Here is a 25,403-nt window from a genome sequence, read left to right as displayed (position 1 = left end):
TTAGATTTCAAGTTTTAGAAATAATGCATCTTGTAAATGCATTTTGGATCATCAATTTTAATATTTTCAGTTTTTATAAATCTGCCCAATCTTTTTTTTTAAATAACTTCTTCACAATTAGCTTAATTTGGGGTCATGTCTCTATATTGATTTTCTAATGGAACAAGTTTCTTATATGGAACGCCAATAAAATTTCAATTCAAAACAAATGGCCTCCCTCTATTCCTCTCGAATCTTAATATCTTACTAAAAATAAAAGTTTGATGTTACCTATGAACTCCCTCTTTTTGTCTTTATTGCATTGTGCTTCTCTATCTAAAACCGAATTTCTCTCTCTCTTTAAAAATCCAATCTCTTTTTCTCTCTAAAACCCAATCTCTCGTTCTCTCTAACAACCCATTTTTTCTCTCTAAAAACTCAATCTCTCTCTAAAAACTCATTTTCTCGCTCTAAAAACCTAATCTCTCATTCTCTCTTAAAACCCATTTTCTCTCTCTAAAATCTCATTCTCTCTAGAACCTTAATCTCTCTCTCTTTAAACCGATTCTCTCTTTAAACCCAATCTCTCTCTCTAAAAACCATTTTCTCTATAAAAACCTAATTTTTTTCTCTATAAAAACTCTCTGTAAGAACTAGCTTCAAAAGAGAGAGAGAGATGGCAGATGGAAGAGAAAAATATTTTTCCTTTTTCTTTTTTTTTTGGTTTTAGTCCCCACCTTCTGGGATGCAGATGTCTTTTCACACCATTTGCTTCTTGTGGTAGTAGAACCTTTTCCTATGGAACAAGTTTTCATCTGCTTTACGCACGAACCAAATATGTGTAACTGCATGTTTCATATGAAAATCGTCTCATGATGCACGTTTTCATATGAACCAAATGAGCCAAATGAGCCCCAAGTAACATGCCCATTGATTTGGTTTGAGAAACTAGGTGGCAAGCCCATATTAGTCCCCACAAAAGAGAGTTTCTTCATACGAATGGGTGGAGAAAGTGTTTGGAATGTGGTCATTCAGTCAAGAGCAGAATGGCTGTTGAAGCACCAGGGAATCCAATACCAGTACATAAATCTTTCTATCAAAAGCCACTCACTTTTACACTGCAACCCGGTTTACAAGAAGGTCCCCTTCCTCTTACATGGCCAAATCCAGTGGCTGAATCCTTGTTGATCTTAGAATATATACAAAAGAAACATGGCCACAAAAACCCCACCTTGGCCAAACATCCTCATCAGAGAGCAGTGCCTCGGATTTGGGCCAAATTCTGAGATGATAAGATAACCCTTCTTCCCTTGCTAATCACTATAGCATATTCTAGTTTTTCACAGTTCGGATTTAGAGAGTTTCTGGTAAAGCATCTGGAGAGGATGAACAATAGAGATTAACAATGACGAGGTGGATGACCACTCTCTGCCGGTTGTCTAGGAGAAAGAACGGTGGATAAAAGAACGGTGGATGCCGTACAATATCGTGTACATACATTAGTGGTGTAAGGCTACTCTTCTAAATGTACGAGGAGAAACAAATAATGTTCCATGTGGTCATAGTAAGAGCAATGACCATAAGGTCAGTCACTATTCGATCTATATGTTGGATGATGATGGAGGGATATAGGATTGCATCGATGAAAAGGTTAGTGGGACATACAGAGTCCTCTCCATCAATATCCAACCCACTGGTGAGACACGAGAAAACCTCATGGTCATGCTGTTATGATGACCACATAGATCATTATAATTATACAGATCCATATAGTAGTAACTGGGCAATTATGCATTACACCACTACTAGCAGGAAAATTAAACATAACTCTCAGTGATGCACAAACCCAAGTAAAAGTGATCTCTTCAGTCTGTCAGTAGGAACAGACTGGTGGATGCTACCATATGTGTTTTTCTGCTGGATTCCGGTGTCAGAATCTACAAATAAAAATGTCCATTCTGCATACCCTATGCCATACAATTCTGTATGAAATGTTTCTCCATAGTACCTCTCTCTCTCTCTCTCTCTCTCTCTCTCTCTGGTCAGTGCAAATGCATAAACATTCTATGATACATACTTTCCTCTTACCATCGTCATCAAGTGCCAAAACGACACAAATTTCATGCAAATTAAGGCTGTACCAGACAACAATATGTGTGACCAATGAACCTCTATGTGAAAATACTACATACCTCATACTTCTCTTTTCTTTTTGGCTTGTAGAGATGCTTCCTCTTCTATGGAGAATGTCATACTCGGAGGGAGATGAACAAGAGAAGGTTGTCCAAGAATTGCCCTAGTACCTTTCAATTTTGGAAGAAGGCCTAGAGGGGAAGTTCTTCAAAGGCAACGTGATTGTACTTTCCGATATTCTTCAGCATTGGGTTTCATGTTGGCCTCAAGTTCTCACGGAGGTTGGGAGTGTAAAAGTTCATCGAGCCTGGGGATTTTCGTAGGCTTCGAGTATGTACCTGTGATTTGTTGGATGTTCCATTAATTGGAGAGAACCTACCACCTTTTGATCCGATGCTCACTAGCTTTCATTCGCAATGACAGGCTGGGCTCGCTGCCAAGAACAAGTCTTGAGAGAGAGTCTTTTCTTTTGGATGACTGTTGAGCAGTAAATAAGCGAATTTGAACCGTAAGATCGGGTGATTGGGTATACGATAGCATGTTATACGTGTTTTCCTTAACAAGTAGGCGCTCTCTTTCTAATAGGTCATCGCATGCCTTTATATTACTTGAGAAATACATGTACTTGCTTAAGAGAATTGATGGAGGAAGGCCACAATCCACATCATGCAAAACAAACAAACAAAAAAAGACATCAAGGATTTTGCTTTCTACCAATAGAAATGGCATACCTCCTCATCAAGTGAAAAGCATAACACTGAAATACGACCAGTGACAGCCTTACTATAACAAACTTGGAAGTCCTGGTGGCCCACTAGCATCGACAACCTTCATCATTGCCATGTTCCAAATACAAAGACTTCGCTCCATATACTCCAAAAATTTACTTTTCCATGACTTATCAAACCAAAATGCATTTACAACAATAACAACAATTTGATGCAAGACACATAGAATAGTGCATGTTATAAAGCACAAGGGAAGAAAAGAAAGCAATTTTTTCAAGGGAAAGTATAAAATAAGACCATTTACATTTGATATAGGGAGGTCACAATTACCCTCGGACATTGGACATCAAATCAGGTGGTTGAATGAGTGCCATTGACTTTGTGACGCACCCCATGGCGTTAGAGTTTACAATCGATTGTTAAGGATGATTATGAAGTTGTTATACCAAAGGTGAATGGTCTCATAGTATACAATCCCCTTTCCAATTAGTAGCTACCACGTGAGTGAAATAGATGTATGCCACTGGAAAGATTTGCCAATTTTATCTTTGCAAGTCATACTTGAATAGTGAAGCTGTGTATATCACCAAGGACATATCCAACTGCTAATTGTGTATGCGTCATTTAAGGCAAACATTGGAATTACACGGAGGCAAACATTGGAATTACATGGACCACTTCTCTAAGGGCAGGCATTGAACTCAGAAGGCAAGCTTTGCCCAGGATAGAATTCCCATGGGCCACATGGTCTGTAAAATGAAGTTAACTTGTCAAATGCCAGAAGTCATTAATACAAACAGAAAAAGATAACTTCAAGCCTTCCTTATACCTTAAATGAGAACACAGTGAGCAACACAAAGATTTAAAGCAAAGATCCACCTAACTTTATAGGGAAGATAGAATAAACTTGGTTAAAACTCTTCAGATATTCCTCAAAATTAATTGATGAATCCAAGTCCACATTCTCCAATTAAAATATGCATTAAATCTCATTATCCAATTGACTTTTCAGCATTAACTATTTTGCATCTTCCAAGGCTCATGGTATTATGGTTTGCTTTATCCAATAAGAAAGAACTAGCTCAAAACTCATAAACTAAAATGCGAATATGCTTGCCAAAGACAGTCTGGAACCAGAATAAGCCTACTCCATTCAATCTATACTGACACTTCCACGGAACTCTATTTCTACGAATAAAGAATCCAGTTGCTTCCTCCTGCACAATCCAGTGACCTGCTAATCACCACTAAGTTTGTGAGCTGCAGAAAGGCGTGCAAGTTTTGAATGCGCACCTAGCATGCAGTTCGAGAAATTTCATTATATTATTCATGTTGGATTGAATCAGAGTGGGTATAACGCCTCTTTAAACACACTAAGGTGTTGTTTTACAACCAGTTTATGTTGATGACATGCTGCCGAGGGTGACCACGAGGGCATAGATCACTACCAGCATCTCCTAGAGAGGAAGTTTGAAATGAAGGATCAAGGTGTAATGACATATTTCTTACAACTTGAAGTTCTTAGCCTTAAAATGGGTATTTTATAAGCCAATAAGATATGAAAAGAATATCCTTTCACTTGCTAATCTCACTGCTAATAAGGCGATTCATTCCCCTTCAGGTCCTCTAAAGATGATGGAAATGCGTTAGAAAGCACTACTATTATGTTTATTTGACATAATATATCATTGACATCACCCAAAAAGTGCATGTTCTTAGCTTATCGTGCATGCACACATCACTTGTTCAAATGATTATTTGGTATTTTAAGGGCATGTTTAGTAGATCACGCTTCTCTCCCTCATCATCCCACATTGACTTTCAAAATGCCAATTGTGCTGGACATTATTTACTATTTTCGAAAGTGTAAGAAACAAACATACCATTTAAATCCAATATCAAATCAGGGTATCTGAGATGCCTTCTACCTGTAGTAAGGTTATTTGTTTACATGGGTTACAAAGATACAAATTTCTCATGACAACTCCAACTCCAATTTGATATTCCAAGTTCGGTCCAGGTTTCCTTTAATTCAGTTTTCGTGGAAGCACAAAAACAATTAGGGAAATAGTCACTTAACCAAAGAAATTTGCTCATGAACATATGCATCTTTCTTATAAATACCTGTCCGCAGACAAAGCCACTCTCAAATCTTGGTCAACAAACTGATGTTCATGAATAAAGAACATCAGTGTGAGAAAAGCATGTTGGTAGTCACAGGGAAATAGTGTCCTTTTACTTGTATTTCCATCTAATTCTGTAGTACATGGCTTTATGTACTCTATCTCTTTATCCATGGGCATCAGAGAGAGGAGTGCAGAACCCCAGAGAAGTGAAGCATAGTTCTTCACGAACTCGTGCATCTTCACATGTCCCACTTTCTCTGCACAAACTTCTTCTTTTTGTAGAAGTCGTAACACCCAAACCTCTATAGATATTCATTTTGAAAAAGAGAATCCAAAATTAGTGTTGTGTAGAAGGTTTACAATCATGTTATTTAGTATATGTATGAGGAAAAAAGATGGCATTTGGAAAAGGAATTTAAGGTTTCACAGTCTGGCTAGTTGGAAACAACACCTTAAGAGGCCTGAAACACGTGACTTCTCTCCTTATCCATTTTACGACTGCGGTGAAAACCCAAGGAACCTTCTTTGAAGTGCATCAAAAACTAGGTCCATTGAGGGTTCCCCCACAGTGATGGTCTGCAGAAGTGAATCATTGTATTTTTTGGATGCTACTATTGTTTTACAATGCAGCAGAGGAACCAGTTCTGGCAATGAAACAGTATCTCATACAAGCTTATAATTTTTGGATGCTACTATTGTTTTACGATGCAGCAGAGGAACAAGTTCTGGTAACGAAACAGCATCTCATACAAGCTTCGACTAACGTACTTCCATGTTAAGTAATCACAATGGAACCAACATAATTTTACATGCAATGCATTTCACACATGCATGTGTTCAAAAAGCACATATTCTTCAAAGTGAAGCATGTTCTTCAGCTTTCGCAACATGTAGAAGAAACAAGGATCCATTAAAATTTAAATAGAAAACAAGACAAGAATAAATGCATATACAATCAAGAATCAAAGTAAATCATTGAGCACTAGCAACAATTCACCAAGGATGACATGGATATGGTTGACAAACATGATTAATTTTCTGGAGGCAAGACAAATTATAATTAGTCTTATACAAAAGATTAAAAAAGAAAAACAAAAACAAAAACTGCATGGCATACATAAAAGGAAAAACCGCAAAATAAATGTTCCATGTTTGATATCAATGACATATATTTTCACTCTGTTCATATTAAAGAAAGCCAAAAGGTTCCATGCTCCCGTGGGAGCATATTCTGCACTTATTTCATCAGGTAAAACCCACTATAGGAGTATTTTTAGGACCCCAAATTTTGGGGATGTAAAGTCTTCAACCTATAGACTAACCTCAAGAGAAAAAAAAAAAGAAATTTCACTATATGCTTGAAAATAAAATGCATCAAGATTGAATAGAGACCATCCAATTGTTTTAGGGTGGGGTCCAAGTGTTTAGAGAACTCAAAATCCACAGTTTTTATTTTGAAATAAATCAAATAAGGATACTTACTGTTTCCCAAATTTTGAGATCAAAAAATCCTCCTAAGTTTTCCTGGAGGAGGAGTAAATGCAGAGTATGCTCTCGCAGGAGCATAGTACATGCGCTCTTAAAGTATTGCCAACAAGAAGTTGTAAACGTTACCAAGGTAGAGAGCCAAGGTTTTCAAAGCACCACATAAAACAAAGTCACAAGTGAAACAAAATAAATAATGAACCAGAAGTAGTAGTCCAAATTTGGCTCTCAATTACATTCACAAACCCAAGCATATTGGCCATTGCTAAGCTTGGACGAAGAACTCCAATCAACTCTTCTGGCCTACTAGCTCAGTTGGTAAAAGGAAAAAGGACTTGGTGCTATACTCAGGGATCACTCAGGATCCACTATTGCGTCCATTTCTAAATTCATAGGTTATTCCGACTCTATGGAGGCAGAGGAAACCACGCGACATGAGGATGTCAAGCTCCTTCCTCCCTTCACATTCGGTCCCTCACCATTGAGGAGACTCCAAGAACGTTATTTCTTGGGCTTCCAAATATTCTCCCCCACACTGGGTCCTAGCTCATATTTTTTATGAGATTAACCACCTTTGCAGGGATACGCAGGTCTTATGGATGCATATTTGGAGGGAAGGAAACCAAGCGGCTGACACACTCGCTAAGGAGGAAGCGGCACAAGATGGCTCTTAGGACTGTTTTTTGGGATTGGCCTCTTCCCGTGATTGTGTGTTTCAATTCATGTTCATAACAATATTACAAGATGATTCGCCTGCCTTTTTATCCTTCACCCTTGTTATTTATAAGTCCTGCACTGAGTTTGTTTTGAAGTGTTTTATGCCCACAAAATGGAGGCAGAATTGCTTGGAAGGCAGCACATGGAAACAAAGAGCGAGCAGCCATCAGGAATTGGCCCTTGTCCTGGTTGGTCAATGTGGCAGAGCCACCATGTAACATCAATGATTCCATTCCTACCTGTTAACATGTCAAAAAAAAAAACACCACAAAGAGCGATCGTCATATGTCCATTTGGATCATTCCAGAAACTTCCCAAGTGCTGCAGAGGACTAGCAAGTCAGTGTCACATGGACTTTGAGATTTTTATGTCATTGTGAACTATGAACAATTGCAAATCAAAATGATGCCCATCATCAGAAACACAGTCCATCCCCATGATCCAACTTTGGAATCTAAAGTGGATGCACTCATTGCTAACCGTGTAGCCATGCAAAAGATGCATGAGTATCCTTTCATCATCGATCATCATCAATGGAGAAACCAGCCATCCACTGCCTATCATCGTCAATGGGCATCCAAGACAAACTGCTGTTACTATGACAGACAAAAGTGGACTTGAGCAGAAAAGCCACTCATCTCTACAGTCCACTAGTGATGACAGAAAGTGGATGGTCGGTCTGTGTACACCATTATTATACACATGCGCATGTACTTTTTTTAAACTGTTTATCTTGTGTTGAAGAGGAAGTATCCATTGTACAAGAAATGGGTAAACCCACAAGTTGGGTGCTCTGTATAAAATTTTGCTACAAAGGAGAGTCCAAAAAATGCTTTACAGTAGCTCTTTTAGGTACAAAAAAATGGTGATCCAGGAACTTAATGCGGTTCTACAAGAGCCCCATCTTGGTGCTGCGATACTGCTGCTTTAGGCAGGGCATCTGCTGCTGAGTTTGCCTCGCACCACGTATGTCACCATGAAACAATAATAGGCCTACAAATATGGAAGATCTTGTCGAAGATGTGAGACAACCTCCAAGGGCAAGGGGAAAAGCGAGAGGACCAGGAGATGACATTTTTTGCATCCCCTTCTATGATTAGAGTCGGGCCCCGACTGAGGTTGAAAATGCATAGCCCTTCGAGGAGCACGATGGCATCTGCCATGATGGAGTTGGTGTGGCTGATGGATCTGGAGAAGGATGTCAGCATGACACCGAGATGGTCTCTAAAGATGCCACCAATCCCAGCTGGGTCTGGGTTCCTGAGTGAGCAACCATCAAAATTCAGCTTGACCAGGTTCGGGGTACACGAGCAGGACTTAAAATGAGCAAAGTTTGCCAATTAAGAAGAAAATCAGCACAGGTAAGATGTCGGAAAAGGTTGTTGTTATTGGCCCAAAAGATAATCAACGATCTTATCCAGGCCTTAAGAGCTTCAATGATGGTCCTCTCTCCCTTAACGGTTCTGCTTTTGCACTCCATCCAAAGAAACCATAGAGTGGCTGCAATGGAGGCACACCACAGGAGGGAACCTGATTTCAACCATGGGACAGGGTAGAGATATTGGGTAAAGGTGGGGAACAGATCGCAGGGTGACCCATGAACAGTTAATAGTTGGAGTATATCTCCCCAGAGTGTCAAGGCCACTTCACGGTGGATGAAGTGGTGGGCATTGGTCTCCGCATCTGCCGTTCACATTACACATCTGCTGGCGATGGGGACTCCCCTCCTTGGATCTGATCTACAGTGAGAGATCTTTCAGATAGGGCAATCCGGGAGAAGACCTGAATTTTGGGGGGAATGAAGAAGAAACAAGCCTTACTAACGATAGGGGGAGAGAGGGATGTGGGAGAGGAGGGGGGATGGAGTATGTTGTAGAAAGAGGAAACTGAGAAGTGACCCGAAGTGGAGGGGGACCAGATTAGTTGAACCCCTCCAAATGCAGAGAGAAAGATAAGAGAAGAATAGAAATGGATGAAGGAATTCTTCAACCTCATGGTTGTTTACTGGCCTGCAGAAGTTTGGATTCCAGAAGTGAGAAGAACCCTGGGGTACAAAGAGGTCAGAAACATGGATTCCGTTTTGAGAGTCACTTGGAAAAGAAGAGGCAATAGGTCCTTTAGGGGAGAACTGCCCAGCCAAATATCGTGCCAAAACTTGACCCTGTTGGCCAACCGGGGGTGGAAGTAAATGTGAGCCTTAAAAAGATCAAGGGAGCGGAAGGATAGATTTCCAGACCCCAGAGGATCTACAGGTGATTGTGGGATCAGATAGCGTATGAGGTTAGTGACAAAGGTACTCGTGTTGGAGCACCTCAATCCATAGTTGGCTATCCTAGATGAGAAAGCGCCACCACCATTTACCTAAAAGGGCCAAATTATTGGTTCTCAGGTTGCAAATTCCTAAGCCTCTGGGTGCCTTGGTTGGCACACTATTTCCCAAGAGATGAGGTGAAATTTTTGTTGCTCGTCCAGACCAGACCACAAGTAATTCTTCATGAGCTGCTCTAGACAATTTGCTACAGAGGCAGGCATATGGAAGAGGGACATCTGATAAATTGGGATATTAGAGAGGGTGGCCTTGATGAGCGTGACTCTACCTGCCGATGATAGGAATCTGCCTTTCCAACCAGCCAGTTCCCTTTCAAACTTGTCCAACAATGTAACTCTATTGTTGCTTTCTAAGGAGTCCAGTACTGAGGGGTAGGCCAAGGTAGGTGGGCTATTCACTAGGGCATCAACGGATACACCAATCATCTTGGATTTTGCCATATTGACCCTTAAACCAGTGGCCAACTCAAAGCACTTGAGAAGAAGTAAGAGGGAGTCCACCTGTTGAGTGGTGGCCCAGCAGAAGAGAAAGGTGTCGTCAGCATACTGGAGTGGGAGATGACCTGGCCTTGACTCCCAATTTTTGACCTTTCCAGCAGTCCATGTTGGTGAATCCTTTCAATGGACCTGCTGAAAACCTCTGCCAACACGGAGAATAGGAAAGGAGATAGGGGATCCCCTTGTCGAAGACCTCTAGAAGAAGGGAAAAGACCTCTCGGGGCGCCGTTGATTAGGATAGAGAAAAAGGGTTAGGAGATGCAACCTTTTAATCCAAGTCCTCCAAAGTCTACCGAAACCCATTCTAAGCATCCAGGAGATTCCAGTCCACATGATCGTAAGCCTTCTCCCAATCAATTTTGATAACAATTTCAAGGATTCTGCAAGGTGTCTAGAGTGTATACATTCATTAGCCGCTAGGGCTCCATCTAGGATCTGCCTATCCTTGACAAAGGCTCCTTGTTGGGGGGAGATGACCCAGTCTAGGACCTCTCTTAAGCGAGAGGCAAGAACCTTGGATAGAATTTTATAAGAGCTATAAATGACGCTAATGGGTATGAAGTCCTTAAGTTCCTCCATGCCCTCTACCTTAGGTACCAATGCAACGAAAATGGCATTCAAGTATGGATAATGCCTCTAGAATGACATTCCTTGAAGAAGGATAGGATATCAGGATGGATGTCCAGAAGGTTTTGAAGAGTGCTATCGGGAAGCCTTATGGGCCAGGGGCTTGGTCCTGACCTAGGTCGTTGATGAATTTGAAGATCTCGTCTTCGGTGAAAGACCGTTGAAGCCATGCCACTTTGTCAGGTTGAATGGACCTGAAGGAGACATCTGCCATCCTTGGTGTAGGGGCCGAGGGAATAGAGAAAAGGTTGCCAAAAAATTCAATGATCACCACTTCCACATGAGAAGGTTGTCGTAAATGGAGTCTCCCACTTTAATCTGGGTGATCGTGATGTCCCGCCTATGGCAATTGGTGGTTTTGTAGAAGAAGGCAGTGTTAAGATCATCATGCTTCAACCCTTTAATTCTTAAACATTGATACCAGAAGATTTCCTCCTCACAGAGAGCAGCTGGTATCCGATTTGGGGTTGGGTTCTAAGGTTCCTCTTCTCACGGGATAGAGGCTGGTATTCTTCGACCAAGTCCATACTGGGGAGAGCTTGGAGTTGCGCTTCTTTGGGACTCTGAAAATTCCATGGGATATGTCTACTCCAGGACAACCAACATAAAACTTTGCCAAAACTTTCTATAAATCTTGAATTGATGTTATCTGATGATGAAGATGATGCTTATGTCTACTCCACGACATGCCTAACAGATCAAGATGGCAGTCCAAGCTTATCATGGCGTTTTCACCCATCATTGAAGATCTCTTACATGTACACACATAAAATTCAGAGTTTTGATGAAATCCAGTGCAACAAGAGCTTGATTGACCACACGCAAATAATGCATCGATTCACACACCTTAAGCCAGATAAAAGATGTATATTACAACACAAAAAACAGAGTGAGAGTGTCATTGAATTGGCTTGTCACTGCAACTTGAAATTAGAACTGCACTGTTACAAGCATTTATAGATCTCTCTGCTATATGAAGCATGGATGCACCAAAGGGCACGCCATTGGGACATCAAAGGAAAATTTGAAGCCCTGTAAGATCTCATCTTTTCATTGTGATATGCTCAGATATAGAATGCGAAGAACTTACAAGTTCAAAACTGAAAAAGAAAAAGTGCATCTTATTCACAGATCAAATCACAGTCTAACAGGGTAGAAAAGCGTAATTTGGTTCTGCATTCTTCATTCATTTATAAGACTCAGGCATCTGCTGAAAATAAATATATCTTGACATAACACGACCCACAACCAGTAGGACTCATCCTTGTGCTTGAGGGAGATGGAATATCTTCCCTTCATAACCATGACCTGTGGTCTAGTCTTTATGTCAAGGAAGTTCTTTTTTCTTTGCCTAAGTGCAGTTATAAAGGAAAAAACTAGTCATGCCATTGCCAATAATTGATGCTACATCTATGAAGTGTTTGTTAAATATAAAGCAGAAATGCAACAACAGATATAAAGAACATGATGCCAACAGCAAGACCAAAAGATTTAAGTACCTACTCACTATGGTCTCCTATTGAGAAAACTGAGTAGTAATCCAAGAAGAGAAATTGCTTGACTTTAGAAAGAAATTGCAAGAAATCCATAATCAGGTTAAATAATGGACCCTGGACCAGAGTGGCCGACAACCCACATGAAAGCCAAGCTCCATGTGCGCACATGTGCACACACACACAAAAATATTGACCTTACACAGAATTTTGTTCATCAATCACAATTTTCGTTTTGCATTGTGCTCACTTGTTTGTGCATTGGGTGATCATGTGTATATAACAAATAAAACAAAGAATCCAGATTATATGCTAGCCTAAAGAGATATCTCCTAGGGATGCCAAAAGGTTGGGTCAACACAACCCAGGTCCAGGTCTGCTCAAGTCCACTTTAGGGAAGCTTACCTTGAGGCCTCCACATCCACAGATTCATTGTATGGCATCTAGCCTATTGAGGTATGAAAGGAGTGGCTATGTAGAATTCCAAGACATAAAGTTTAAAAAATTTCTTCTTTTTCTTTTATTAATTATTGGAATTTCTATGTACAATTTCCATAAAAAAAAAAAAAAAAAACAACACAAAAATAAAACCTACCACAATCTAGGATCTTTTTAAAACTTATTGCCAAAATAAAACTTTTATTCAAAAGTCAATTGAACTCGAAATCACAATTAGGAAATATGAATCAAGAACAGAAAAAATAAAATAATAAACTGGGAAGGCTTACTTGACTTTTGCCAAGGATTACCCCCTTAAGACTTCACACACGCCACACCCGATCACCCGATCCATGGCTCACTTGATCCTTAGATCATGCTGAATCTACCAATCTGAATTAGGAAGCACATTTGGAACAACCTTATCGGACATCTATGGGGATGAGAGCAAGGATCACAATTACCCTTTTAATCCCATGGGGTATTCCACTCTGGGCTGCGCGTGCCCCCTTTCTCTCTTGGGAGGTCTATGCCACCCCAAATTCTTATGGGGGGTGGCATGCCACTTTAGAGAGAGAGAAAGAGAGAGAGAGAGAGAGAAAGAGAGAGAGAGCGAGGAGAGAGGAGAGTGGCATGGAGAGGAGAGAGAGATGGAGACAGCTGATATACTAAGAATGAGGGGGAGTCCCCTAGTTATATAGGCCTAAAGGGCCCAAAGGTGTTCCAATCAGATTAGGTTTTGGCATTGTCTAGAATATTTAAGTACTATGTGTGGTGAGAGATAAATAATCTGAATCATTGATCTCTAAGACCAGCCATCATGATTTATAGAAGATATTTAGGAACCTTATCCCATAAGATTTGACCCATATCCACTTCTAATCCATGTAGATTATAAATAATCAAAATATATCTCTTGATTTATTTTAAAAATTCCTTTTTAATCTCATCACGGGATATTTAAGAATTTCAAAATAAAACAAATATGGTCCAAATAATCTAGATCCTATAAAAATATCACAAAAGATTTACTTAAAAAATATCTATGAATATTTTTACTTAACCAAAAAAGATATTTTCTGTAATAAAAATGACACCCTCAAGATACCCCAAATTAGTGAGAAAAATGGGGCATCACTCTATGTGGGGTGCGTGGCCCATCGGGGCTCCACGTCCCACACCATGTCGACCCCACATGTGTAGGGGCTGGGACCTTAGCCCCCCCACGTGGGGCCCACCACATAAGACCATTATTTTGAAAACCACCCCTTTTTAGAAAAAAAAAATTCAGAAATAACCTTTAGGGAGCATTTATTCATTGAAAATCAATTTTAAAGTTCTAAAAATCCAAAAATCACATAAGCATAAATACGGTTGAAAGCAATATTTTTAGGGTTAAATAAAAATTAAAAATACATAGAAATACCTCTAGAAGTGGATTGATATCAATAGGTCAAAAGTGACTATCAAAGCACTCCACCGATGCCAAAATCCATGATCCACAACGGCCTTCTCATACCAACCAAGCGAAACCCATGACCTATGCTGAGGCTCATGATTCGCCCATCAAATTTAGCCAATAAATAATGGAAACATAGTCTCGTGTATGTGGATCACAGGTTCCCCCATTAAGAGCAAGTCAGATGCACATATCACTATAATGCAAGAGAATCTCTCTATGCACATGTAAACGTATCCCTCCATAGGAGACTACGAAGCTCTCTAGACCTACAAACAATATCCTTTGGCATCTCTCCGACCTTAGCAAGAGATGACCCTCTATAAACCCTCAACGGTAGTGCTTATGCCTAAGAAAAAGGGTTTTGGACATGACCTGGGTCATAGACCGCCCAACCCTAGGTAAATCAACCATAGCACAATTCCACTGAAGTACACAAATCACTATAATGTATTATATTTACATGCTCTCATGGCCTTCAAAGGCAATAAGGCCCAACAAGGCATAGGCTTGAGAAAATAGTATATCAGGCAATTCCCAATCTCCTCCTTAATACATAGCACCTCATCTGTATCATGTGCAACTACAAGCTTCTTGTCCACAATATGCAGTGGGGTAACGATTCTGAATAAATTTTTAAAGGTCTGGTGGGACTTCAGAGAACAACCTAGTGTAAAACCATTAGGGGTTGCCACTAAAGGCACGCTAGTCCAATGGCATTAGAGAAGAGGCAAGTGGTTTAGTGGCATTAGAGGTTAAATCATGTTTGAGCGAATGAAGGCAGGAAGTTCTTGTGTTGCATATTCCACAAGGCCAATACAGTCATGCACCTTCCCACCTACCTCTTATCTAGGTAATGCCATTATACAAAGGGAAATTGATTTCCAATATAGTAAACTTACAAATGAATACTTCAATAGTGAAGGAGACCCAAGTCCAAGTTTTAACTTACAGTGGAGAAACTTACAAATGAATCAGAATACTGGAGTGAGCTTTCATTTTCAAAAATATCCACGTGTATTGAGAGAGAGAGAGAGAGGTGGCAGGGGGGGAGAGGATGCCTAACATATTTCCATGATCTGGAAGAAACCATTCGGACTTGGAAATCCCTCTATAATTTGGCTTGGGAAATGGTTTGCGTAGTATGATCCAAAAACAGAAGAAAAGTGGTGCTGTAAATTGATAGAACCACGTAAAACTGATTCATGCCATAAGCATCCGAGGTGCTAAATACCACCAAGGAATTGAGGATACTACACATTCCCCTAATCTATTTGCTACATCATTAGTCTCTCTAATAACACGGCAAGTGCTAACCATTGCAGAGTGGCTAAGATGGAGAATATCTTCAATGAGGTTCACTAGTCTTCAAGCATGTGCCTTACCTCAGCACACCCAATGGATGTTAGATGAGTCCCCCTTCAAAAAGGCAGGTCTAGAGATAGATTATGCAAAAAAGCTTAATTGGTCAAGATGGTGGTGGCTTCAACAATAGTGGCATTGTAAAGCCCCACAAGCCATGGGTTTTGATAAGGTCAAACAAATAGCCTCAAAGCAGTCTTTAGAAAGTCCTTCAGTGCTACTTGGGCCCGGAGTGTCCATCCCATTGTTAGAAAAACCGAGCAATCTAACCGCTAACCGCTAACCGCCCAGTTAGATCGGAATCGGCCAGTGACCGGTTCCCGTTTTGGGCGATTTTGGTGATCAATCGGTATTTTTTAAAAAAAAAAATCAAAAAAATGTACATAAATTTCCAAAAATAAGGAATTTGGTTTGTAATGCATTTTTTAATATTCTTCACATTATGGTAAAGATTAAAAATTGTTTTTGTCATTAATACTCACTTAAATTCAAAAATCGATTCGTTAAAATCTATTTTTTTTCATTAATTTTCAACTTCATTTGAATGTGTTTTATTGTAATCATTCTTTATATGCTTTTCATAGTTTAGCAGATTTTTTTTAATCTTTTTTATTTTTTAACAAGTTTTTGACCGCCCGGGACTTGCCGGTTAGAATGGTTAAATTGGCCAGTTTACCGGTTAGGCCGGCTAAACCGCTTCTAGGCCCATGTCCGGTTAACCGTTCCGGTTCGGATTTGCAAACACTGGTCCATACAACTTGTCAATAACATTAAAGCTTTGAGGTGCCATATTGGACAGACCCCCAAAAATAGTCTTGAGATTCAATGTCAACCACCAAGTATCAGTCACTAACAAAATTTGGGCGCCTGAAAACTCGGAAATCCTCTCCTGCTAAATCCCAGGCAATGGCTAGATCATGAATCCACTCTCTAATAGTGCCAAACAGTGCTTGTTCCTCACTTTTCATGGGCTTCATAATATAGCAGTAAATCAAAGCTTCAGAAATAGACACTATCTCCAGCTGGGAAGTAAGAATCCAGCAGCAGCACATGAGGTAATTCACTGAGAAAGGCATCATTTCCCCATAAAATGGTGAATTCCCCCAACTTAATCAATTCTAAAAAAGATAACTCCAATATTCACAAAACATATTTTAAGATGTCTTGTTACTAACTAAATGGTAAAGATATTAGAACTACCAAGCATAAATCTGGGGAACTCAACAGACTTGATAAAATCCTAGAGAAAACTTTCAACAGTCATGTGGAATGGTTAAGAATCTTAAGATTCTTGTCATGCCACTTCTATTTAAATTTATGAAGGAGACCTGCTTTAGTTACAAATAAAAGCAAGTGAAATAGAGTACTGCAAAACAACATAATTTCACAGTGGCATGGAGAAACAACGGATTTTTTGACACTGAATTAAAGAGGATTTAGAAAAAAAATTGCTAGCGGAATGACAATGTGTGAGAAATTCACAAAAACAAAAATTTGGTTATCAACCATATCAAGTAAGAAAATCCTACGAATTTGAATACTTCATTGATTAGACTTCTCGCAAGCCAATCAAAAGTTCAAGACTTAGCTCTGATCAATGGGCTCTCTTTTAATTGACAGCCACCATAATTTGACTTTTCATCCAAAATATTAAATATAAACGCATTTCTGCACTGTCAGTAAAGTGCCCAACATCTACTCATGCAGACAAGGGGGAAATGGTAGTCCCATTCAGTGATGTTATAATGGTGCAAAATGTAATGATGCCCGTATGAGCTGTTTCATGTTACCAAATAAAACCTATGAAACGGAATATTGTAAGAAGACTCTCAGCTTGTAGCTCTACCAATAAGAACTGCAATTTGGGAATCACTTTTTGAATACTTGAGACATATTACCCCATTTCTTGACATTTTAAAATTCCAGCCTCGCACCAGATTTCATTTAAAGTAACGAACAGAAAGGAAGTGCAACAAGAAGTGAGATCACATGGGTGCAATTGTGCATTTCTTTAATGAGATTCTGTCAAAACGAGAAAGGCCGTACCCCATACAAGAATAATACCTGCAGGCAGAGCGATATTTATCAATGCAAATGTTTCAATCAGAAGACCATCAGAAATAAATGTTTTCAGTTTTCCAACAGAACTTATATTATCCTTATTTCAGACAAAAATCGTCAATGGACAAGCAACACACGAATTAGTTGCATAGTTTAGCTATGTGCAGGTGTCCGGAAGAAAAAGAGACATGATTTTTAATAAACTATAAAAACTTATTGAATATCAACTAAACAAGCTAATAACTATCCCTTGATCTTTTAAAGAGAAACCACTAGGAAAGGAAATTTACCAGTAGATCACATGACCAAGTACAGCACATACCTCATGAGCCCCAAAGCCCGATCTTGATGCACACATTTAAATGTGCTGTGCTCATCTCCTGGTACACCGGAGGAGCTCAAATATCTGAGTATCTTTTGGACTGCCCATGCCATGCTATATCACCCATGACATGGAAAACCCATGTCTATGAAGCAACTTTGGGAACCAAATGGATTCTAAGAGGTGCCCGATGAGACTTCCATGGATGAAATAGCAACGAAATCTCTATCCTATATTGCAGATTCTATACCCATGCTATGATATACCTGCAGGGCTTCTTTAAAAAGGCCCTTCTTCGTCAATTCAGTAATAAGGGTACGATAGGTACAAGCCTTACTACGGAGACCCTTTTCTGACATTTCCTCATAGAGATCAAACGCAATATCCAACTGCTTCTCTTTGCAATATTTCGTTATAAGTATGTGGTACGGTACATGGTCAAGAGGCACATCCATTTTCTTCATCTTAACCAAAAGCTCATGGGCCTCATGCGTTTCGCCACTTATGCAAAGCCCACGAATCAACTCTGTATAAGTGACTGTGTCAGGGTGGTACCCTTTTCTTAACATTTCATCGTGCAATTGAAATGCAAAATATACATGACCAAAACTACACAACACACTTATAAGCAGGTTGTACGTAACCACATCAGGAAGAATCCCATTTTCAAACATCTCTTCCTTCAACATGAATGCTCCTTGAAGATTTCCTTCCTTCACATGAGCATGAATAAGGGCCTTGTAGGTGAAAATGTTGGGTGCCACATTTAATGCTAACATATGATCTGTCACCTCATATACAAGCTCTATTTCTCCACATCTTCCATACCCATCAATAACTAAATTCCACACAAAAGGGTCAGGAAGGATAGAATCATCTAACATCTTGTGGAGAAGCTGATGTGCTCTGCATACATTTCCGTGCAAGCAAAGGCCTCGAATAACCAGTGCATAAGAGATGTGATCAGGTAAAACACCATTAGAAGACATTTTAGAGTGCATGATCCATGCTTCTACCAATTTCCCTTCTCTACAGTGTCCATTTATGAGAGTACTATATGTCACAATGTTAGGAGAAATTCCCTTCTTAAACATTTCAGAGAAGAACTTATAAGCAAAACTCATATCGCCTCCCATGCAAAATCCATTAATAATAACATTATATGAAACAACGTCTACCAAGGTACCTTTTCTCAACATTTCATCCCATAATTCAAGAGCCTTAAGCATATTCCCTTCCCTGCAATGTCCATTCATAAGAATGGTCATAGTGATCAGATTAGAGGCCTCGTGCTCAGTTAGTATCTTTGCTAAAAGCTTATTAGCATCTTCCAATTGACCCCTGTTGCAAAGGGCATTAACAAGTATATTACAAGTGATTCTGTTGGGTTTGATGCCATTCACCACCATAAAATTTAGAAGAACAAAAGCACCACCAATATAATTAAATCTACAGAACCCATCAACTAATGTAGTATAGGTGACACAATCGGGGATCAACCCCACTTTCATTATCTCTTTCAAAAGCCTATTTGCCTTTGCGAGATATCCCAGTTTGCAGAGACAATTCATCATGTGGTTATAAGTACCAATATCAGGAACAACAAGCAATTTTTCTCTCAACCTAAGAGCAACTTCTACCTTGCCTTTGTGACACAACGCCCTGATCAAGCCAATGTGCTTGCAAATATTGGGGCCAAATTTATTCCCTGAATAATCAGTGTACCCATCCCCTGCACCAATTTTCTTCAACCTACGTAAGGCATTGTTTTTTGCACATTTATTCTTCAGAATAAACTTTCTAGAGCCCAAATTTCTTGATGAATTTTTACCCATACTTTTTCCTATGATCAAAGAATCACCACCCAATTGTTTTATTCCATTGATAATCCCCAAATTCTTTGTGCACCTAGTAAATGAGGAGAAAATCACATGGTTCAAATCGAGAATCCCTTTGTTCATCTTCAAAAATCTCACCAATCTATTGCAATATTGGAAAGGAAGAATGTAACCATGTCTATTGATCACACCGACCACTAAAACAACTTCCTCAAACATCTGAACCCTTACCAGAGAAACAATAATCGTATCCAAAACCACCGGTTTTACAGAGTGATTGACAAGGAAATCAACAGCTTCAATTAGAAAAGACTTACTGTGATTGAATATGAGCCTTTGGATAAGAACGAATATGTCACTTCTCAAACCACCATTGCTCAAGACCAGTAACGCTGTGCAATAAGTCTCAACTGAGTGCTTGAATCCTGGTTGGTCAGAGACCCATAAAAAGAATTGAAGAACCAAGTAGTGATTGCTAGAGAGTTTAGATAGAATAAAAGCAGCCATTGATGGATTCATCGAAGGAAACTCAGTTTTGAGAGAGATCCACTGATAGTTTTGGACCAAGTTGCAGGCCCGGTCGATAATAGAGATTTCAAATTCCATAGAAGAGACAGCAGGAAGTGAGAAAGAGGAAGCATATGGCATACGGAGGAAACCCAAATGAGGTGAGATAGATAGAGGTCTGAAAAGGTGGTGGCCTTTGGCGTTGAGGAGGGATTTGAGGAGTTTTCTCATTGTTTTCTCTCATTTCTGTGATTTGGAAGGATGCAAAATGATGGGTATAAAAGTTTTCGGAGTGAAGATTGTGCACAGTGAGGAATGAGTTGGTCGTGAGGAATGAGTTGGTCGTGGAGAGAGACAACCTGCCATTCACCGATTTCCCTTGCGGGCCTGCTGCGCATCGTAGCAGCTCTGTATATAAAATAAATTGGTGATATGATATGCATGTAAATTAAATATTAATGATTATATAAAATTTTAAACTGAATAAAATTATAAAAAAAAAAAAAAACAATATATATATATATATATATAATATAAAAGGAAAAGATAGGGATTAGCTACATATACGAGTTCAATAACCCACATTGAATCTGGATCGATCTGACGATTACGGATGTTCGATAATACTTGAATTTTATTAAATTTTCTATAAATTCAAATCACTTGTAATTTTAGTTGTGTGTTCTTCTCATCAAGGCGAACCTAATAAAAATATAAAAACAAATAATTCATAAAAAATAAAATAACCAAAATACCCTCAAAACTTTTCGAGGGTATTTTGGTCACTTTATTTTATGTAAAATATTTTTTTGATATTTTTGGAAGATTCATCTATTTTTGATGAACACACGTCTAAAATTTTAAGTGATTTGGATTTGTAGATAAAAACCTAAAATTAAAATACTACTGGACATCCGTGATCGTCAAATCGGTCCAGATTCAATCTGAGTTGTTGCACTCATATGTTCATAAGAACTAGTCGGCTAATCCCATCTTTTTTTCATATATATATATATATATATATATATATAATTGTCTAGTATTATTGAGGATTCTTTGTTTGGTGTCATCGTCTACATAGAAATCCCACCATCCTCGTAACCAGCCAGAAATGAACAAAACCAAGAAATAATATATACAGAGAGTGATGCTGTCAACACTCTAATATGTACCATTACACTTTATTTTGTAGGCAGTACAGCTTTACTAGCAGCAAGATCGGAAGATCTGCTATCTAATTTACGTTGTCCTACCCTATCTCATTATAAATGGTATAAAGATGTATTTTTCTCAAGATTATTAATAAGAGAAGACTGTCAGCTAGACCACTGGAAAGAGAAGTTTATAGCTGGTCTACCATATTTATTTTCTGAAAAAGTCAAGGAAAGATTAAGGAAAAAACATAATGGAATTATTGTCTATTCATCATATACACTCGGAGAACTCTCCGCAGAAATATGTGCTGAAGGTTTAGCCTTATGCACAGATATGAAATTAAAAAGACAATTAGATAAACAAAAGATCACTAAGCGAAAAGAACTTGATGACTTCTGTGAACAATTTGGTTACTACCTTGATAAAAAAAATATGCCTGACAATCTATATAAGAAAAAAAAAAATACAAAAAAGAAAAGTATAAATCCAAAAATAAGGATAGAAAAAAAAATATTATAAAAAAACTAAAAGGAAATTAATCAATAAATTTTCTCCCAATAAAAAGAAAAAGAGAAAATTACCAGTTTGTTATAAGTGTGGTAAAGTAGGGCATTATAAGCACTAATGTAAATTAAAAAAGAAACTAGAAGCCTTACAATTAGATGAAACAATAAAATCAAAATTATACAATATAATTAATTATGATTCTTCATCTTCCACTTCTTCTGATTCCCATATAGATCAAATCCAAGATGATGATTTAATATGGACAGAATCTTCTGACTCTACTAATTCTTCAGATACAGAATCAGTAAGTTCAAAAGATAATGATAATTGTAATTGTCCAATATCAACCCATAATGTTCATACACTTACCCAAGAAGATAATTTTATCTTAGATATTATTGACAAAATTATTGATCCAGAAGAAAAAAGAGCTGTTATTACTCAATTTATATCTATTACAAAAAATAAAACAAAACCAATTCCTCTTAATAAATCCCCGGATGAATATAACTTTGCTTCAATAATGAAAAGAGTAAGTGATCAACACAATTCTCAACAAAAAGAACCAACCATTTCAGATCTCAAACAAGAAATCAAATAAATAAAGACTGAAATAGTTCAATTAAAAAATAGAATTAAATCATTAGAATTACAACAAATGTCTCAACAAGATTCAGACACAGATGAAATAGACTTTGACGAATTAATGAAACATAACCCCAATTCATCATTAGATATCCCTGAATCTTCAGAAGCCAAAATAATATATGCTCCTTCGGTGAATCTAATAAACAAAATAGTAATACAAAAATGGTTTGTCTATGTTAAGATTATTGTTGCTCAAGATTATAGTTTTGAAACATCAGCTTTAATAGATTCTGGAGCTGACTTAAATTGTATCAATGAAGGAATTATACCTTCAAAATATTTTGATAAAACTACTCAAATATTGAATACAGCAGATGGAAGTAGATTATTTATTAAATATAAATTATCTAATGCTTCTGTTTGTAACAATCACCAATGTATAGATATATCATTCATAATGGTAAAAGGATTAAGCTAAGCAGTAATACTTGGTGTTCCATTCCTTACTTTGTTATATCCTTTGACTATAGATGAAACGGGAATATCTTCAGTTATTCACAATATTCCAATACACTTTAATTTTATACATAAACCAAAGTTGAAAGAACTCAATAATGTCAAAAGTCAATTGAATAACAAAGAAAGATTTCTTTGTACCCTTAAACAAGAAATTAAATATAAAGCTATTGAAGAACAATTACAAACTTATTCAATACAACAAAAGATTCAAGCATTACAACAACATATAGAAAGCTCAATATGTAGTGAGCATCCTAATGCTTTTTGGAAAAGGAAAAAGCATAGTATCAGTCTACCATATGAACAAGGATTTGATGAAAAACAAATACCTACAAAAGCTAGACCAATACAAATGAATACTATCTTATTAGATATGTGCCGAAAAGAGATTGATGATCTCCAACAGAAAAAAATTATAAGATCAAGCTCCTCACCTTGGAGCTGTGCAGCCTTTTATGTTAATAAAAATGCTGAAAAGGAACGAGGAGTTCCTAGACTTGTTATTAATTATAAACCTTTAAATAAAGTCCTGAAATGGATAAGATATCCGATTCTCAATAAAAAAGATTTATTAGATAGAGTTGCTCAAGCATGTATCTTTTCTAAATTTGATATGAAATCTGGATATTGGCAAATACAAATCCAAGAACAAGATAAATATAAAACTGCATTCAATGTTTCATTTGGACAATACGAATAGAATGTTATGCCATTTGGTTTGAAAAATGCTCCATCAGAATTCCAAAAAATAATGAATGATGTTTTTAATGCTTACCATCATTTTATGATAGTATATATTGATGATGTACTAATATTCTCGGAATCGATAGATCAACATATCAAACACATTAACACATTTATACATGCAGTCCGGAATGCTGGATTAGTTGTTTCAGCCAAAAAGATAACCTTATTCAAAACCAATATAAGATTTCTAGGACATATGATTCATCATGGAACTATCATTCCCATAGATAGATCCATACAATTTGCTGATAAATTCCCTGATCAAATACTGGATAAAAAGGAACTTCAAAGATTCTTAGGTTGTTTAAATTATGTTAGTGATTTCTATCCTAACCTTGCTTTAGACTCTAAACCTTTATATGATAGACTCAAAAAGAATCCTCCACCATGGACCAATATCCATATCAAGGCAGTACAGGTAATTAAAAGCAAGGTAAAGACACTAGACTGTCTCTCCCTTCCTCATCCAACTGCTTTAATAATTATAGAATGTGATGCTTCTGACAAAGGCCTCGGTGGTATTCTCAAACAAAAAATTGATTCTCAAGAACAATTACTTCGATATACTTCTAAAGCTTGGAATATTATTCAATTAAATTATTCCATGGTTAAAAAAGAACTCTTAGCAATCGTTCATTGTGTTTCCAAATTTTAAAGTGATATTTTAAACCAACATTTTCTCATACGAACTGACTGCAAAGCAGCCAAGGATATTCTGCAAAAAGATGTTCAAAATTTAGTTTCTAAACAAATATTTGCTCGATGGCAGGCTATCTTATCCGCCTTCGATTTTTCTATCGAACACCTTCCCGGGTCTTCCAATTCATTACCTGATTTTTTAACCTATGAATTTTTGCAGGGGGGGCAACACTGACTCTAACGACGAACAGCCCTTATCACTTGCCTTGCAACTGTTCGAAGATAATAAGAATATTAATATTTCACCTTTACTTTCACCTATTAATATGGGTTCTCAAGGCACTCTTCGTAGAGATAAACATCCCATAACCAGTAAAATAATACCATATGAAGGGGAACAACCGCCTTTGGCAATCCGTTCGCCTTCTCAATCTCCTGTCCACCAAATTACCTATTCTGAAGCAACAGCTTCAAAACCCATATATTCTCCAGCACAAAGCAAATCTGCTACTCCATCCAATACACCCAGATCCGCCTACCATGAAAGAGCCTATCTCATGGGTATTACTATCGATGAGAAATATATCAATACTGAGCCCATAAAACTTGCTCCTCTTTATTTGCTTAACCATCTTAACCCTTCCAATGGGGTTAAAACAAGAGAATACTTTGAAGCAATATTAATGGAAACAGGATTTCCATTATTTTCAACAAAACACTCGGACTATTGCATATCCTAAAGTCCAGATCAAAAATATACTTTCCTATGAAGAGTGAGGTTGCAATCCCGCGCATGGAAAGAAACTTCAAAATTCAGATTTTTCATACAAGTATTTTAAGTATGCCGAATACATTGAGGCATGGCACAAATTTTTCTATTATCAAAATCCTAATTATACTCATAGCTGGTATATCCAGTTTAGATTACAAATTTTAGAACGTTTTCCCACCTGGTTCAAAAACTGGTTTTTTGTGTGGAGATCAACTGTTCAAATTTTACCACCTGCATTCAAAGTAGTGCAAGACAAATTCCAAGCCTATAACCAAAATGACACCACCATAGACAATCACCTCTATTTTATGGCCTTATACCAAATACCTTAGATAATGAAATGAGAGTACACCATCTCCCCTGATACCACCTCTG

The 25,403-nt window shown here is 37.9% G+C and overlaps 1 protein-coding gene and 1 long non-coding RNA gene across 6 annotated transcripts; one reads left to right on the top strand and one right to left on the bottom strand.

Moving 5' to 3' along the window:
- Window positions 1-948: 948 nt before the first annotated feature.
- On the bottom strand, window positions 949-20,540 carry LOC18438978 (uncharacterized). 5 transcript variants are annotated; one of them, XM_020670240.2, is made up of 3 exons: window positions 17,757-20,534; window positions 2,172-2,589; window positions 949-1,355 (listed from the first exon to the last, which is right to left on the bottom strand). In XM_020670240.2, the coding sequence occupies exon 1, from the start codon at window positions 20,330-20,332 to the stop codon at window positions 17,987-17,989; it is 2,346 nt and encodes a 781-aa protein (XP_020525899.1). In that variant the 5' UTR covers window positions 20,333-20,534; the 3' UTR covers window positions 949-1,355; window positions 2,172-2,589; window positions 17,757-17,986. The 5 variants fall into 5 exon arrangements, with proteins under 5 accessions (XP_020525899.1, XP_020525898.1, XP_006849215.2 ...); XM_020670239.2 differs by lacking the exon at window positions 949-1,355 and having other exon boundaries at window positions 1,834-2,736; XM_006849152.3 differs by lacking the exons at window positions 949-1,355; window positions 2,172-2,589 and adding an exon at window positions 3,011-3,589.
- LOC148780533 (uncharacterized) lies at window positions 1,398-2,337 on the top strand. The gene is made up of 2 exons (XR_016040585.1): window positions 1,398-1,486; window positions 2,203-2,337. It is a non-coding gene; the product is annotated as an uncharacterized LOC148780533 (long non-coding RNA).
- Window positions 20,541-25,403: the final 4,863 nt, after the last annotated feature.

This window comes from Amborella trichopoda, chromosome 9 (assembly GCF_054954075.1).
Source record: "Amborella trichopoda isolate Santa Cruz 75 chromosome 9, AtrichopodaSantaCruz75HAP2 v2.0, whole genome shotgun sequence".
In the NCBI taxonomy this organism is placed as follows: Eukaryota; Viridiplantae; Streptophyta; class Magnoliopsida; order Amborellales; family Amborellaceae; genus Amborella; species Amborella trichopoda.
Note: the sequence above shows the minus strand (reverse complement) of the source record. Positions and strands in the feature narration are given on the sequence as shown.